The sequence below is a fragment of the Phlebotomus argentipes genome, unplaced genomic scaffold (assembly GCF_947086385.1).
Source record: "Phlebotomus argentipes unplaced genomic scaffold, Phlebotomus argentipes genome assembly contig_75, whole genome shotgun sequence".
In the NCBI taxonomy this organism is placed as follows: domain Eukaryota; kingdom Metazoa; phylum Arthropoda; class Insecta; order Diptera; family Psychodidae; genus Phlebotomus; species Phlebotomus argentipes.
In genome coordinates this window covers 430,724-442,856 of record NW_026776170.1, presented here as the reverse complement: position 1 = coordinate 442,856, position 12,133 = coordinate 430,724, and the positions used below count along the sequence as shown (strand labels likewise).

The following is a 12,133-nucleotide window of genomic DNA, read 5'->3' as shown; positions in this document are numbered from 1 at the left end:
GGCGTCGATAGAGAGAGTCGACTGCTGTATAAGCGGAGCTCTCGCAGCAATATGGTCACTTCTAATCAGGCTTTGGTCGGAGCCACATCGAGGGAGAGATCTCCAAAACTCCAGAAGAGGACCGACAGCAGCGCCTGAGGCCGCCCAGCATTGCGGAGAGGATCTTTGAGCTCCGCATAGCATTCTGGCTCCAGACATCGGCAAAGAACATTTGGAGCAGCAGCACTTGAGGCAGACCAACTTTTCCTACCACCAGCGCTCATCAGTCCATCTGAGGCCTCCGCAGAGTCAACTTCTCCAGAGCTTCACGGCCTTCTGTCCAGAGCCTCTCTCTACCAACTCCGCGACCATATAAGCAGAGCTCCCGCTGCACTTTTGCCATTTCTGCCAAGAACTTCGACGCGCTAGTACACCCATGAGAAGAGATTCCCTTGCAGATCGTACTGCTGCCCGACGAGAACGAAACTCCGAGTTCCAGAGCAGCCCATCCACTCTGCGGCTATATAGGCGGCCTCCTAGCGGGATTTTGTTTAGTCTGCCACTGGAGATCGTCGAAGCCACATCTCTTGGCATTGTCCTTCCCAGAGAAGATCTCTGAGTTCTGCATAGCGGCTTCCCCCACCACGACACCCACGGTTCTCGACCCACATAAGCGGCTCTGCGGAACACTTGGAAGAGTCACCACCTTCAGGAGCAGAGACTAGGACGAGGCGATATCATCCAGAGCAGCAGCGCTCAAGACACCCCAGCAATACAGAGAGAGCCTCCGAGATGCAGACGGCATTCCGCCCTAGACCTTCGTCGAGTCGACACCAGAGAAGGAGAGGAGACGCGATGGTAGGTTTAGTTTCGCACCCCGGAGTAAGGAAGAGCCCAACAGAGAAACTGTTCAGAGAGAGGAAGAGGAGAGCGGCACAGTGTCCACTTCGCTTCATGGCAGGCCACTTGAGTGGGGGAGACTCCAATCCGCCATCGCCCCTGTGAATCGACTACGTCCCGTCACAGAGAGTTCCTGCAAAGCAGTCGAAGGAGGAAAGAGCCCAGAAGAGCCACGTCAAGCCCCGCTGTTCCCCTGAGACTCGCCACTCCATGCAAAGCCCCTGACACGTCGACTTTCGACATCGTTCGCCAGCCGCCCATCTTAATAGACCAGTGTCAACCGCCGTTGCGTAGCCCCTACCGGTCCGCCCCCTACATCAACAGTAGAGTCCGCTTGCTAAAGCCCGTCCCTTTCGAGTCATCACTAGGAGTCCCAGCCGCGCTTGAGGCCTGGCTCGCGCCACCGAAGGAAGCTGTCCGGACAGCTGGACTCGCCATCCCGGGGCTTCGCTCCACTGGGACGTTGCCCTTGGAGTTTGGAAGACTGCAGCAAGAAACACCGCAGGTGTTTTCGGTGGATCTTCCCTCCACACCAATCGAACCATCGTACAGGCGCCGGTTGAACAGGGATCCATCACCTCCCTTATTGCCGAAAAAAAGAGTTTCACCCACTAAGAAGGAGCTTAATAAAAGAGCTATAAGAGGAATTCCAAAGTGTTCTCAATCTGCCCTACTCCTGAAGGACCTGTCTTTCCAGAGAGCTTTGCGTAGGGACGGAGCTGACAAGCTCCGACCGTAAATCGTAACAAAATAGTTTTTTTTTTTACATGAAATGAAGAATAATTGTCAGGAACGGCATAATTTTTTGGGAATTGTGGGCATTGGATCATGTCTTTTTTCTTTCAGGCGATGTGTTTGGATTCCTACCAGTTTGATTCTACGAGAGAATGAGATCAACTATTGTTAAAAGTATTACAATAATATTTAACATAATACATAACAGTGTAATTAATAATATTCACTGCATTTCTTCTAACGTTTATTGAATAAGCGAAATAAGCATACTATTATTAAGCGAATTCCCAATAAACTGAGTAACATTTGCCAAATAATATCGCATATTTTTTACACTCATTGCATCGCGATACTCTTTCTAAAGTAAATAAATTTGTTTGCCATGCGCCAGCAATTAAAAATTAACTCTCACTTCGCTCAATCACTGAGGCAAAATTGAAATATATGCTGAAATGAATTTAATATGCCAAGGTGTGCTATAGAATATCGGTCAACTTAGAGGTTGCGTTTCCCACTTTTCCGTGAATTTACGAAAAAATCGCACCGAGTTGGCCGTGAAAGCGAGTAGAGTGCGAATAGTATGCGCGACACACAATCTACTACTAGCGTAATTTTTATCAAGTGTAGGTATCACCAAATTTTTACAAAAATTGCAGTAACTGCATTTAAATAGGTGGAAAAGACTTAAGTAAAGGTCTAATGATATATTTCGCGTTATTTGATGTAATTTTGGCAATCAAAATGAAAGCATGTAAAGTAAGATTGAGTTTTGGAAACCATATTCGCTATCACTTACATAATTGACTTTCCGTATGCGATTGAGTAAGAGAACATAAGATTGGAAGTACAAGTAACAAGAACATGTGCAAAATTTATAGCTTCGTAGTCATATTTGATTAACTGTGGTAGTGCTTGCTTCTTTCGTGCAATAAAACAGCGTTTTTCCGTATTTTCCTATGTTTCGAGGCTTTCGAAATTAATTTAGCCACTGAAATACCAAAAATTAAAATTAATAGATGAAAAAACCAGATCCTCAACGTACATGGGGCTTTTTTTCATTTTGAATATAACTTTTTCATACTCATGTGTCATTCTTTAAAATTTTTATTCACGTTCTGTTTCAGTTTTTACTAAGATTTAGATTAACAATCTTAAGAATGTACAGTTCTGCTCACTGGGAATATCACAGGCGGAGCTACAACCCATAGTACGGCATAAACAAGAGGGAGACTTACATACAAAATTACATACTTTGGAGTGAGAGTTCCTTGTGCAAGAGGTTGTATTTTCTTGATGATTAACCTATTGCATGAGTCAACACTTTTTTATATGTCTACCGGCCATCAGTGATCAAAGTATTGAATTCACTTGGTTGACAGATTTTCACGAGCACTCTATTTTCTTGCAAAAAACCTTCAACGGTATTTTTCTGTTATTTGTTTTTTCTTCAGTCCCTGCTTTTCTTTCCAGATTTATTGACGTTTTGAAGAAAGTTTCTTGGGAAATGAAATAGTTTCAAGTGTTGCTTAATGTTACCGAGGGGCGCCCTTTTGCCATTCCAGCATCTTTGTTTATCTTACCATCAATCGAAGGGTACATATTTTCCCCCATTGGTTTTTTTCTATTCGACTCAAACTGTTGGTACTGCAGATGAAAATACATCAGTCATGTCGGATGATCATGCATCATTATTTTTTTCAAAGGCTCTATGGAGGAAAACATTCCACTCGTCAATTTTACCATATTTTGAATTAAAATTTACTTGCAAAAATTCTTTTCAATTTACAATGAGAGTCTATTTAATTCATCGACACGATTAAAATTCCAATATGTAGTGTTAATAATTCTCAAATGATTTCCATAGAGTGTCAACTATTCCGCAAAAGGCAACGTGAGATTTTCACGAAATGTAAAGATTTATGAATTCATATTTGCAAACCGATTGCACAAACCAAAGGTGTGACTTGCCTATAATTCACTTTATGTAACTAACTTAAAATTCCATAAAATTTAGTTCGTCAGTGTTAGTACTTCTAACACTAATGAGTTTCACTGATCGGAAAACATGGTAAATTGAAACAAATTCTTTTAAAAACGTGCCTTTATTTTTATTTGAAAATTGGAATCATTATATTTTTAGTTCTTGGAATTTAATAAAAATTAAAAGTTTATGTTAGGAACACTTTGCCTTGAATTATTCAGTTTGGCTTTGAATGTGCAACGTTCTAATCGCACTCATCGATTTAATTTTAAGAAATATGGGCGTAAAATTTAGAATACTCTAGGTAGATTTAACAAAAAAAGTTTAGGGTAGTTTTGAGGAAAATTATGGTTGAATTAAAATATTCTGGGTAATTTTTACAATTTATGAGCGTAATTTTGAAAAATATTGTGGTTAAGTGCATTAATAGTCCAGTTCGAGAATTAGTTGGATACGTTTTCAAAATGTGATTATACTTTATTGTCATTGCAAACAACCAGAGTTACGGCTGTTTGAAATTTCTGTATTTAGAATTAAGTTGGCCCGATTGATCACATTTCAAGTGGTTTGCGTTGCCCCGCTCACCCATAAGCTAGCAACCGGAAGTCGAGCATATGGCACTCGAGCGATCATCGGGGAAAGCTTGAAGTACTCCACCAAGATCGACACAAGGAAGAGTTACCCAGTAGGGCTCTGCCGATCCTGTCCCGGTATCCGGAGGAAAGATACTGAGACCACCAGAGAAAGACCGAGGTCAGACGAGAAGTTCCACCTCTACTTTTCCAGACAGATAAAAAATTAAAGAAGATTTGGCTGCAATTACAGTACCGCCACGTAGGGAGATCAGGGAAGAAGATGGAAGCCGCTTACATTGCGACACCGGCGTGAGCGCAGAGAATTTTGTCGAACCGCAACCACGCTGGACCAAGCTACCCACGTAATCCTCCTATAGAATCCGAGGATATTCGAGGTCGCTCTCCTTCCGGGCAATTACCTCTAAGTACTCCTTAGGTTTCACCCCTCTCCATCGGATGTTTATGAGGGAGCTTTAGAACAATAAAAGTTATAAGAGAAGTTCCAGTTCGGGCTCCTAAAAGCCTGAATTGAGTTTCCAGAGAGCTTCGGAGCTCAAGTACGCTAAGAGCCCGCCTCGTAAATCTGAAAAATACATATAATATGTAGTGTAATTTCAATGTTCTTAGTCGATATTTGTCGCCAAAAACTAAAGAAATTATGACTCTGTTTTGAGCCAGTCAGGAAAATGGGAAAATTAGAAACGTAGCGTGGGTGAGACAGATGGTGGGGGCGAAGAAAAAACACCAAGGCAAAAATAAATATAAACAGGCAAAAACAAAACAAATTATACACACGATATTTACTTTTAACATTTATAAATGGTTATGTTTACTTTTATATAACATACGTTTTGTGTACACCTTCAAAGTCTTTTGTCTCACACCATACCCCGCGCGTCCATAACATTATTGTGGTCGCATGAAAAAATTAGAAATGGAATATATGAACAGAAAGTTGTGTAAGACGCAATAATATTCATACTGTTTATTCATGGTGTAATTCGTTAGAATAGAAAGGGACTTACTATTAAAGAGAATATATCTATTTTAATTAGTAACTACTAAACACTATATTAGCATCTAATAGCACCTTTTATTCATTTCTTGATATCACCGTAAAGGATAAGTAAAAAAAACATTGTGATGACTATTTTGACCACGAAGAAAAAGTAGAATAAAAAGTAGGCAATAAAACGTATGACATCATAGACGATATGCTTTCCATGTGCCATCTCTATTGTCAGCAGTTGAGCTGTTTGTCTATGTGTTTGTTTATTGGTGCCTCATATCAAATACTCATGTGTTTGTTTCTCTTGCCATCTTGTATTTTGGCATTTTATGTGATCCATCTTCTTAGTGAGAATGGTGGTCTCCAGCTTATAATCTCTTATCACTACATTTATATTTCTCTTCAAAAAATTATCAAAATCAATAAAATTTCATACAAAAATTCAACTCAATGTAATCTTAATAAAAAAAATGTATTGAAAAGAATTATTTATTTCCCTTATTGTTTAATATATCTTACCTACTGTTTTTATTCATATGATTTTAAAGTTTTTTGTATAGTAAAAAAACAATTCTGTATTCATAAAAAAATCAGTATTGTAAAGTATTTTAAATTATTATAAACATGTTCTGCAAACATTGACATCTTGCAGATATATTGGCTGTTCTTTAATCATGTCATATCATAAAAAAATGATAAAAATTATAAACCGATATTTAATACGTTTCAGACATTTACATAAATGACCGAACACTTCTGCGCAAACCCAATAGTTTTTCACTTGCATGTGTTTGTGTAAACAAGGGAGTGAAATTGTATGAGAGCTGGATAGATATCTGCTTAGCCACATCAGTAGCTTTTTTGGTGCGATCGGATATTATGAGTTTTCTTGGAGAATCAATTTACTTAGTGTTACATTATTACTAGATTAGTGACCTGGGATCAGGCGTCTGAAATGATAGTGTCGCATTTGCATGTGAGTTCTAACAAAGTTTGTGATATTCATACATTGTCGGAGTGATAAAAAGCAATGCAGTAGAAAGCGCGGGAAAAGTGCTTTTTGCGTGGGATATTTATGAGTGCTATATTCATGATTTACTGTTGTTGTTGTCATCCTCTTTCGAAGGGGAATGAAAATCTCCTTCTCTAACATGTAGAGTATATCTAATACTAAGGCCGACATTTCAGAAGACGTTTTCTCTCATCTCTCTACTCATTGTTTATTAATTGAAGTGCCCGTTTTGCGGGTGCGCCTTTTTTGTCTACCAATTACAATCCGGCATTAAGTTAAATATTGCTGATCACACGGAATAGATAATGCAATTATGTTTTATGGAACTTCTAACATTACAGAAAATACCACTTAAATGCAAGGAGCGCTCAATATGAATTATTATCTTTTGGTATTATCACCTAAAAATTCTCCGAAAGTTCTTATATTGCATATAACAATTTTTTTCGGCTCTGTCTTTGTTATTTTTTACATTTGGTTATATGAGTTGGTTTCCTTGGGATAGGGCCGGATATACAATATCTTAGGAGCAAAAATGAATACCTACTCATATATACCAGAATAGATTTCTGAATAAATATCTCCATGTGAAAGTTACTATTTTATCGGAAATGCAAGTAGTGACAACCTAAGAAATTCAATTTGCTCCGTATTTCAGCTAGCTCGTACAGTTTACCTGTAAAAGATCTGATATGGGAAAGCCTTTTGGAGATATTTGTGATCGCAGAGATGATTGTTTAAAGTTTTCAAACTGTGTGATGTAAAAGCGTGTCATGCAAAGATATAATTTCCTGTGACATCTAACAAAATATACAAAAAGTAATAATAATAATTCAGTTATTGGCAATTTTGTAGGATCTGCTCCTCTTATCAAAACTGCAAATGAGTTAAGGGAGATTAAGCAATTTATACTGAATGCAAGCATGAGAGAATGAAGTTGATTACTGAGTATTGTTGTTGCCCAGGAAGTGTCTTCGAATTGCACCGACCGAGATTCTGTTAGCACGCGAAAGTGAGTTATACAAATACACCCCAGACACGAACAAAGTGCGATTGTAGGTATCAGTAGACGAGCTCGGAACCAATAGAATCTGAACCCTGGCCGAGGTGCCATGCGCCAAAAGCGAGGAGAGATATCGAGGGCAACCAGTCTTCAAGAGGCGACAGATGAAGGTTATAGCCCTTAGTTTGAGAAGATTTGGAAGATCACAACCAATTAGGACATTACTGGGTAGTAGACACTACTATTTCTGGGCCCAAGACCATAGACCAAAAAAAAATTTAGCTTCTAGATTATAGGGTGTGAAAACGACCCAGAGCTTAAAGTTGGGGTTCGTTGTAAAGGCCTTGAGGTCAGCTATAACATATTAAAATTTCGGGAAGGTGTATACTATAGGGCTTGAGTAAATAAAACAAATATATTAAAGGCGTTTTAATAATGGCGACCGTGGGTTGAAGTGTTGGTTTTTGCAATTATAACACGTTCTTAAAACTGCATACTTTAAAGCCTGTTTATCATGACGTATGGAACACGAAAAAACGGACTCAATTTTTTTTGTCTTAGAAATGGCCAGAAAAGTTTGATTTTTATTAAAATTTGTGAGAAAAACGAGGAAAACATTAGAGAAGGGAGAATTGAAGATGGTTTCGGATTTTATTGGGTCGAAAAGATCAAACAATTATAAGACAAGTTCGAGAAGATGATCTGGGATAAAAGTTGCTGAGGAACGTCTTCGAAGCACATACTAACACTCTAATGGATTGCTGGAAAACTGAGATATGGCGATTCCTAGAAGAGTGTTTCCAATCCGAGAATCCTGTGAAAAGCGCTGAGTGAGCCATTAAATCTATCTTGTATCGCCCCTTATCTCTTATTTTTTTTGATGATTTTCCCACTCAGATGCAATATTTTTTAAGTGTACCAGTGTTTCACAAACTCTTAAAGAGCTTAACTTGGGATATTTTTCAGACAATAATGCTTTTTTAAGCGTTATCAATCTAACATTGCATCCCATCTATACACTTATTAGACCACGTATAACGTATTTCGTATTATGTATTAGAACAGCTGCCAAGAACAATTCCATAGATGTTTTTACTTCAATTGAAAAAAAACAACAACAACTATTTTTGGTTGTATTTTTACATTTGCCTAAAGCCTATTAATGTAATGTAAGTTTTTTCACCCGAAAGGTGGCCAGAAGCATGTGGCCCAAGCGCCCAAACATACTGCATTCCACTCACAGAAGAGCACATTCATTGCCCTTTCTAGGACGCAACTGGGGGACTAAATAATGAAATAATAGCTACAGCCTGCAAATAAGAAAGCTGCGGACACATCATTCGTGTGCTAGGAAATTAAGAAGCATGCCAAGAGATTTATTTCAGGCCTCGAGAGCGGTAACAAGGGGCTCATATGAAAAGAATAGCAAGATTACACTCTGAGAAGCACTGGAGTGCTTGCTGAAGTAGTAAACTTATGCTACTAGCAAGCCTAAAGGCCCTAAAAGTGTGATGCTACAGGCTCTTCTATCCGGGAAGTGCGCCAGAGTGTTGAACTCGGAAAGCTTCGCGCTCTTTTTGTGTCGGATTTTTTTTACAGTTGTCAAGCGAATCTCGACCAAAACGGGTGTTTGACCGGCGAGAATAGTTTCGTAAGAGATGCACCTCTTACATAGCGATTTCTAAGGACTAATTGTAGACCGTCTGTCTACAATACTGACTCGTCTATGTCTAAATTTTGCCGACTAAACTGTTAAAAATTGGCCACCTGGTTTGAATAAAATTTAAGTCTATCGTTTTCTAGAGCTAATACTAAAAAAGGCAAAAAGGCAATGAGTTGGTTTTAACATTGACAAAATTTAACCTGTACGCAATATTTGGCTATTGGTACCACTACATATCGGTATTTATCACTGTTGGGCAGTCATTTGTTCTGCTCAGTTCCCTTGAACATTTTCAATTCATTTTATCAGATTCAATAACGATTTTTTTTATGAATCATTTGAGTTATTTCATTATTTAGTATGCAAAGTATTTTTCAATCTCTATGATTATTTTCTTGTCTACTATTTCTTAAATCGACTTGATCTTCTGTATGGACTTTGACCAAATTTCTTACCAAAATAGCATCGATTCTCTTTCAATTTGCCACAATTAATTAATTACCTTCTCAAACAAACGACTCCTCATTTTCCTTAACCCTATGGCACCAACAATCTTGTATATTCAAAGATGCTTTTCTCATTCTGATTTTACAATCCACCAGTACCCCCTCAGTCCTATTCGACGCTAGTCAAACAATATCGAGGATTCGGGGTACAGAAAATTTGTTCCCTATTAAATATTCACTAAACATGTAACATGGTATTTTTTGCACAATTTCAGACCTACATTTATCAATTTCTTTTTAATCTGTAAAAAAATTAAGTAATTTTTTTTTTACAATACAGTTACAGGTGGCTGTTTCCTCTATTTAATGTAGCGTTGTGGGATTTATGTGTGAGGTAACTGTACAAAATTGCCCTAATCGAGACGAGGAACGGGTTAAATTCCGGTAGAACAATGGAATATCATCGTTTTGGCAGTGTTTGGCGTCCCAATAATAAACAAAAGCCTCGTCACCAAATACCAAGACAGTAACGGCGGTCCTTTGAATAACCTTATAGTCAGTTTTCCTTATGTCTCATGTGGTAGCTCGAGGAGTCGGGGTAAAGGCGTAAATTTCTTTTATGAGTATAGAATTTATTTTATTATCATATTTGCTAAAAAAAAACTTATTTTCGTGGGTTAAAGAGATTTCTTATTAATTTTTTCGCAAATCAGAACAAAATATATTTATGTAATATTAATGTATGTTAAGAAAATATTTCGACAATTTGACGCCAATTGACTTTCAACCTCAGACCAAAATAAGTTTGAATTATGCTATAAAATAACCAAAGAACGATTAGTAGAACTTCGAACAGCCTGAAGCATTGTTACAAATGTTTTTTCTAACCTTTCATTTCCTTCCCTCATCCAGAGCACCCCAGTCAGTCGTTGCGTATGTTTCGGAGTGAAAATACACACAAGTGTTAAACTCTCTCGCAAAGGGTGTCAAACCAGATTGTTTTTCACGTATACTAAATTATTATATATGATTTTTTCACATACTAATGGGTTTTAATGCATGTAATATTATTGCTTCTCTAACAAAATTTATCTGATTAAGACCTATTTGAACAGTCTTTGCATATCTCGAAGTGCAAGTCTATATTGCAATACAGCCGATATAGCGAGGATTAAGATTCAAATTTGACAACGATGGCTACAAAACGCTTCCTATACTGAAAGTCACTTGTTCTTGGAAAAACTTTGGTCATGACTTCAATGAAATTAAATATATTATTCAAAATTATGAAGAGATACAGGCATGAGGATCAGAAAAAATTTGAAAATTGTATTTAGATTATGTCCCAAATGACGTTTGCGTATGTCATATAACTTCATAATTGCCTTGTGCTATGTCAACTTGAACCCTTTGGTGAAAACTGCATAAATCGCTTTACTATATTGGATGGTCGGTCTGACGGGACGATACAAAATGAAAAATGCATCTATCTCATTTTCTGAATACATATAAAAATCTTTCAAACATATATTCAACATATATTTTTGGATGTAATAACTTTGTAAATTGTTGCTTAGTGGTCAAAGCGTTAGAGATTCAAATCTACAGTTGCATATTCGAATTCCACCGATTGAAAATGTTGGATTACAAAAGAGTGCATTAATTCAATCTTTCAATGTTAAGTTAGAGCGGTTGCTATTGGATGTTCTAGCTGAAATATACGATTTACTGGAATTGTCTTTCGTTCTCTGACCCAAAATATAAACGTAAGCTTTAGAGCCACCCGTGATTGGTCGGTAGAAAACAAGAAGTGAAACATAACAGCGTCTTACAAGCTGAGATGTTTACACTCCTTGTGCACAGAAAAATCTGCCACCATTAAAACAAAATTGTGCTGAATAATAATACTAATGTGTGGTGTATAACGAAGGCTTTCCTTTTAAATTGAATGTGATTTTAGAATAGGTAATGTAAAATATTATTAGCTTTGAGATTGTACTTAATTTTTTCAAATATTAATACTGAACCTAATTTGATTTCTCATTTTTAATATGCAAAAGAAGAAACTTGGTTTTCCAAATGTATGTTTCCAATCAATTGGTGTGTTTAAAAAACCTGGTAGTCTATTATAGGAATTCACTTAGTGAGACTTTCATCATTGAGACTTTATTTATTTTTCTTTTAGAATATTGAAACATATCCAAACCTATTAAATTGTAGTAGAAAACATGTATCATATTTTTGCATCTACTCATAGACTATTTCAAAGTATGACGGGGGTTATCTGTTAGAGAAAGTCTTACAATATTCAAGAGGCATTTAGTGTTCAGCTTTGTACTCACACCCATTACAAATACCAAAACGAAGCCACGAAAAAGTGCGTGTGGAAACAACAAAGTCAAATTAACATAATTATTTAGTGGAAATTATATTTTACCCCAGCATCCTTTCACAGTTTAGATGAAAATTCAGCCCCAGGATAAATGTTACGACCTTCGTCCGCTTAAACCAAATATATATATATATATATATATACATATACATATATACATATATATGCATTTTCCAAATGGACGGATAAATAGCTCATTTAGAGTTTTCAAAGATGTATGTGGACAATAATTGAAAAAGTTTCTCGCGTTCTCAGTTTCGCGAGAATTTGCCTTCGCTCTTCCCAAATTTTACAACTTGGTGGTAGATTGAAATCTTTCCACTGTTTCGTTTTATTTTATATCAGTATGCCACAGAAATAAAATTTTTGGTATATAAAATTTTATTGATATTGTGCTTTCTGCAACATTTCTTCGGGCATTGAGAATGCACTATATAC

General features: G+C 37.1%; 1 protein-coding gene across 7 annotated transcripts in view; it reads left to right on the top strand.

Moving 5' to 3' along the window:
• The window catches only part of LOC132257021 (forkhead box protein P1), a 106,901-nt gene that overhangs the window by 20,631 nt on the left and 74,137 nt on the right, over positions 1–12,133 (top strand). Inside the window, exon 1 of one of the 7 annotated variants that reach the window (XM_059753695.1) lies at positions 6,033–6,155. The exons of the other annotated variants lie outside the window; for them this stretch is intronic. Within the exon in view, the coding sequence (XP_059609678.1) occupies positions 6,135–6,155 (21 nt within the window). The 5' untranslated portion in view covers positions 6,033–6,134. Of the gene's footprint in view, positions 1–6,032; positions 6,156–12,133 lie in introns of those variants that run through there. 7 annotated transcript variants of the gene reach the window in all.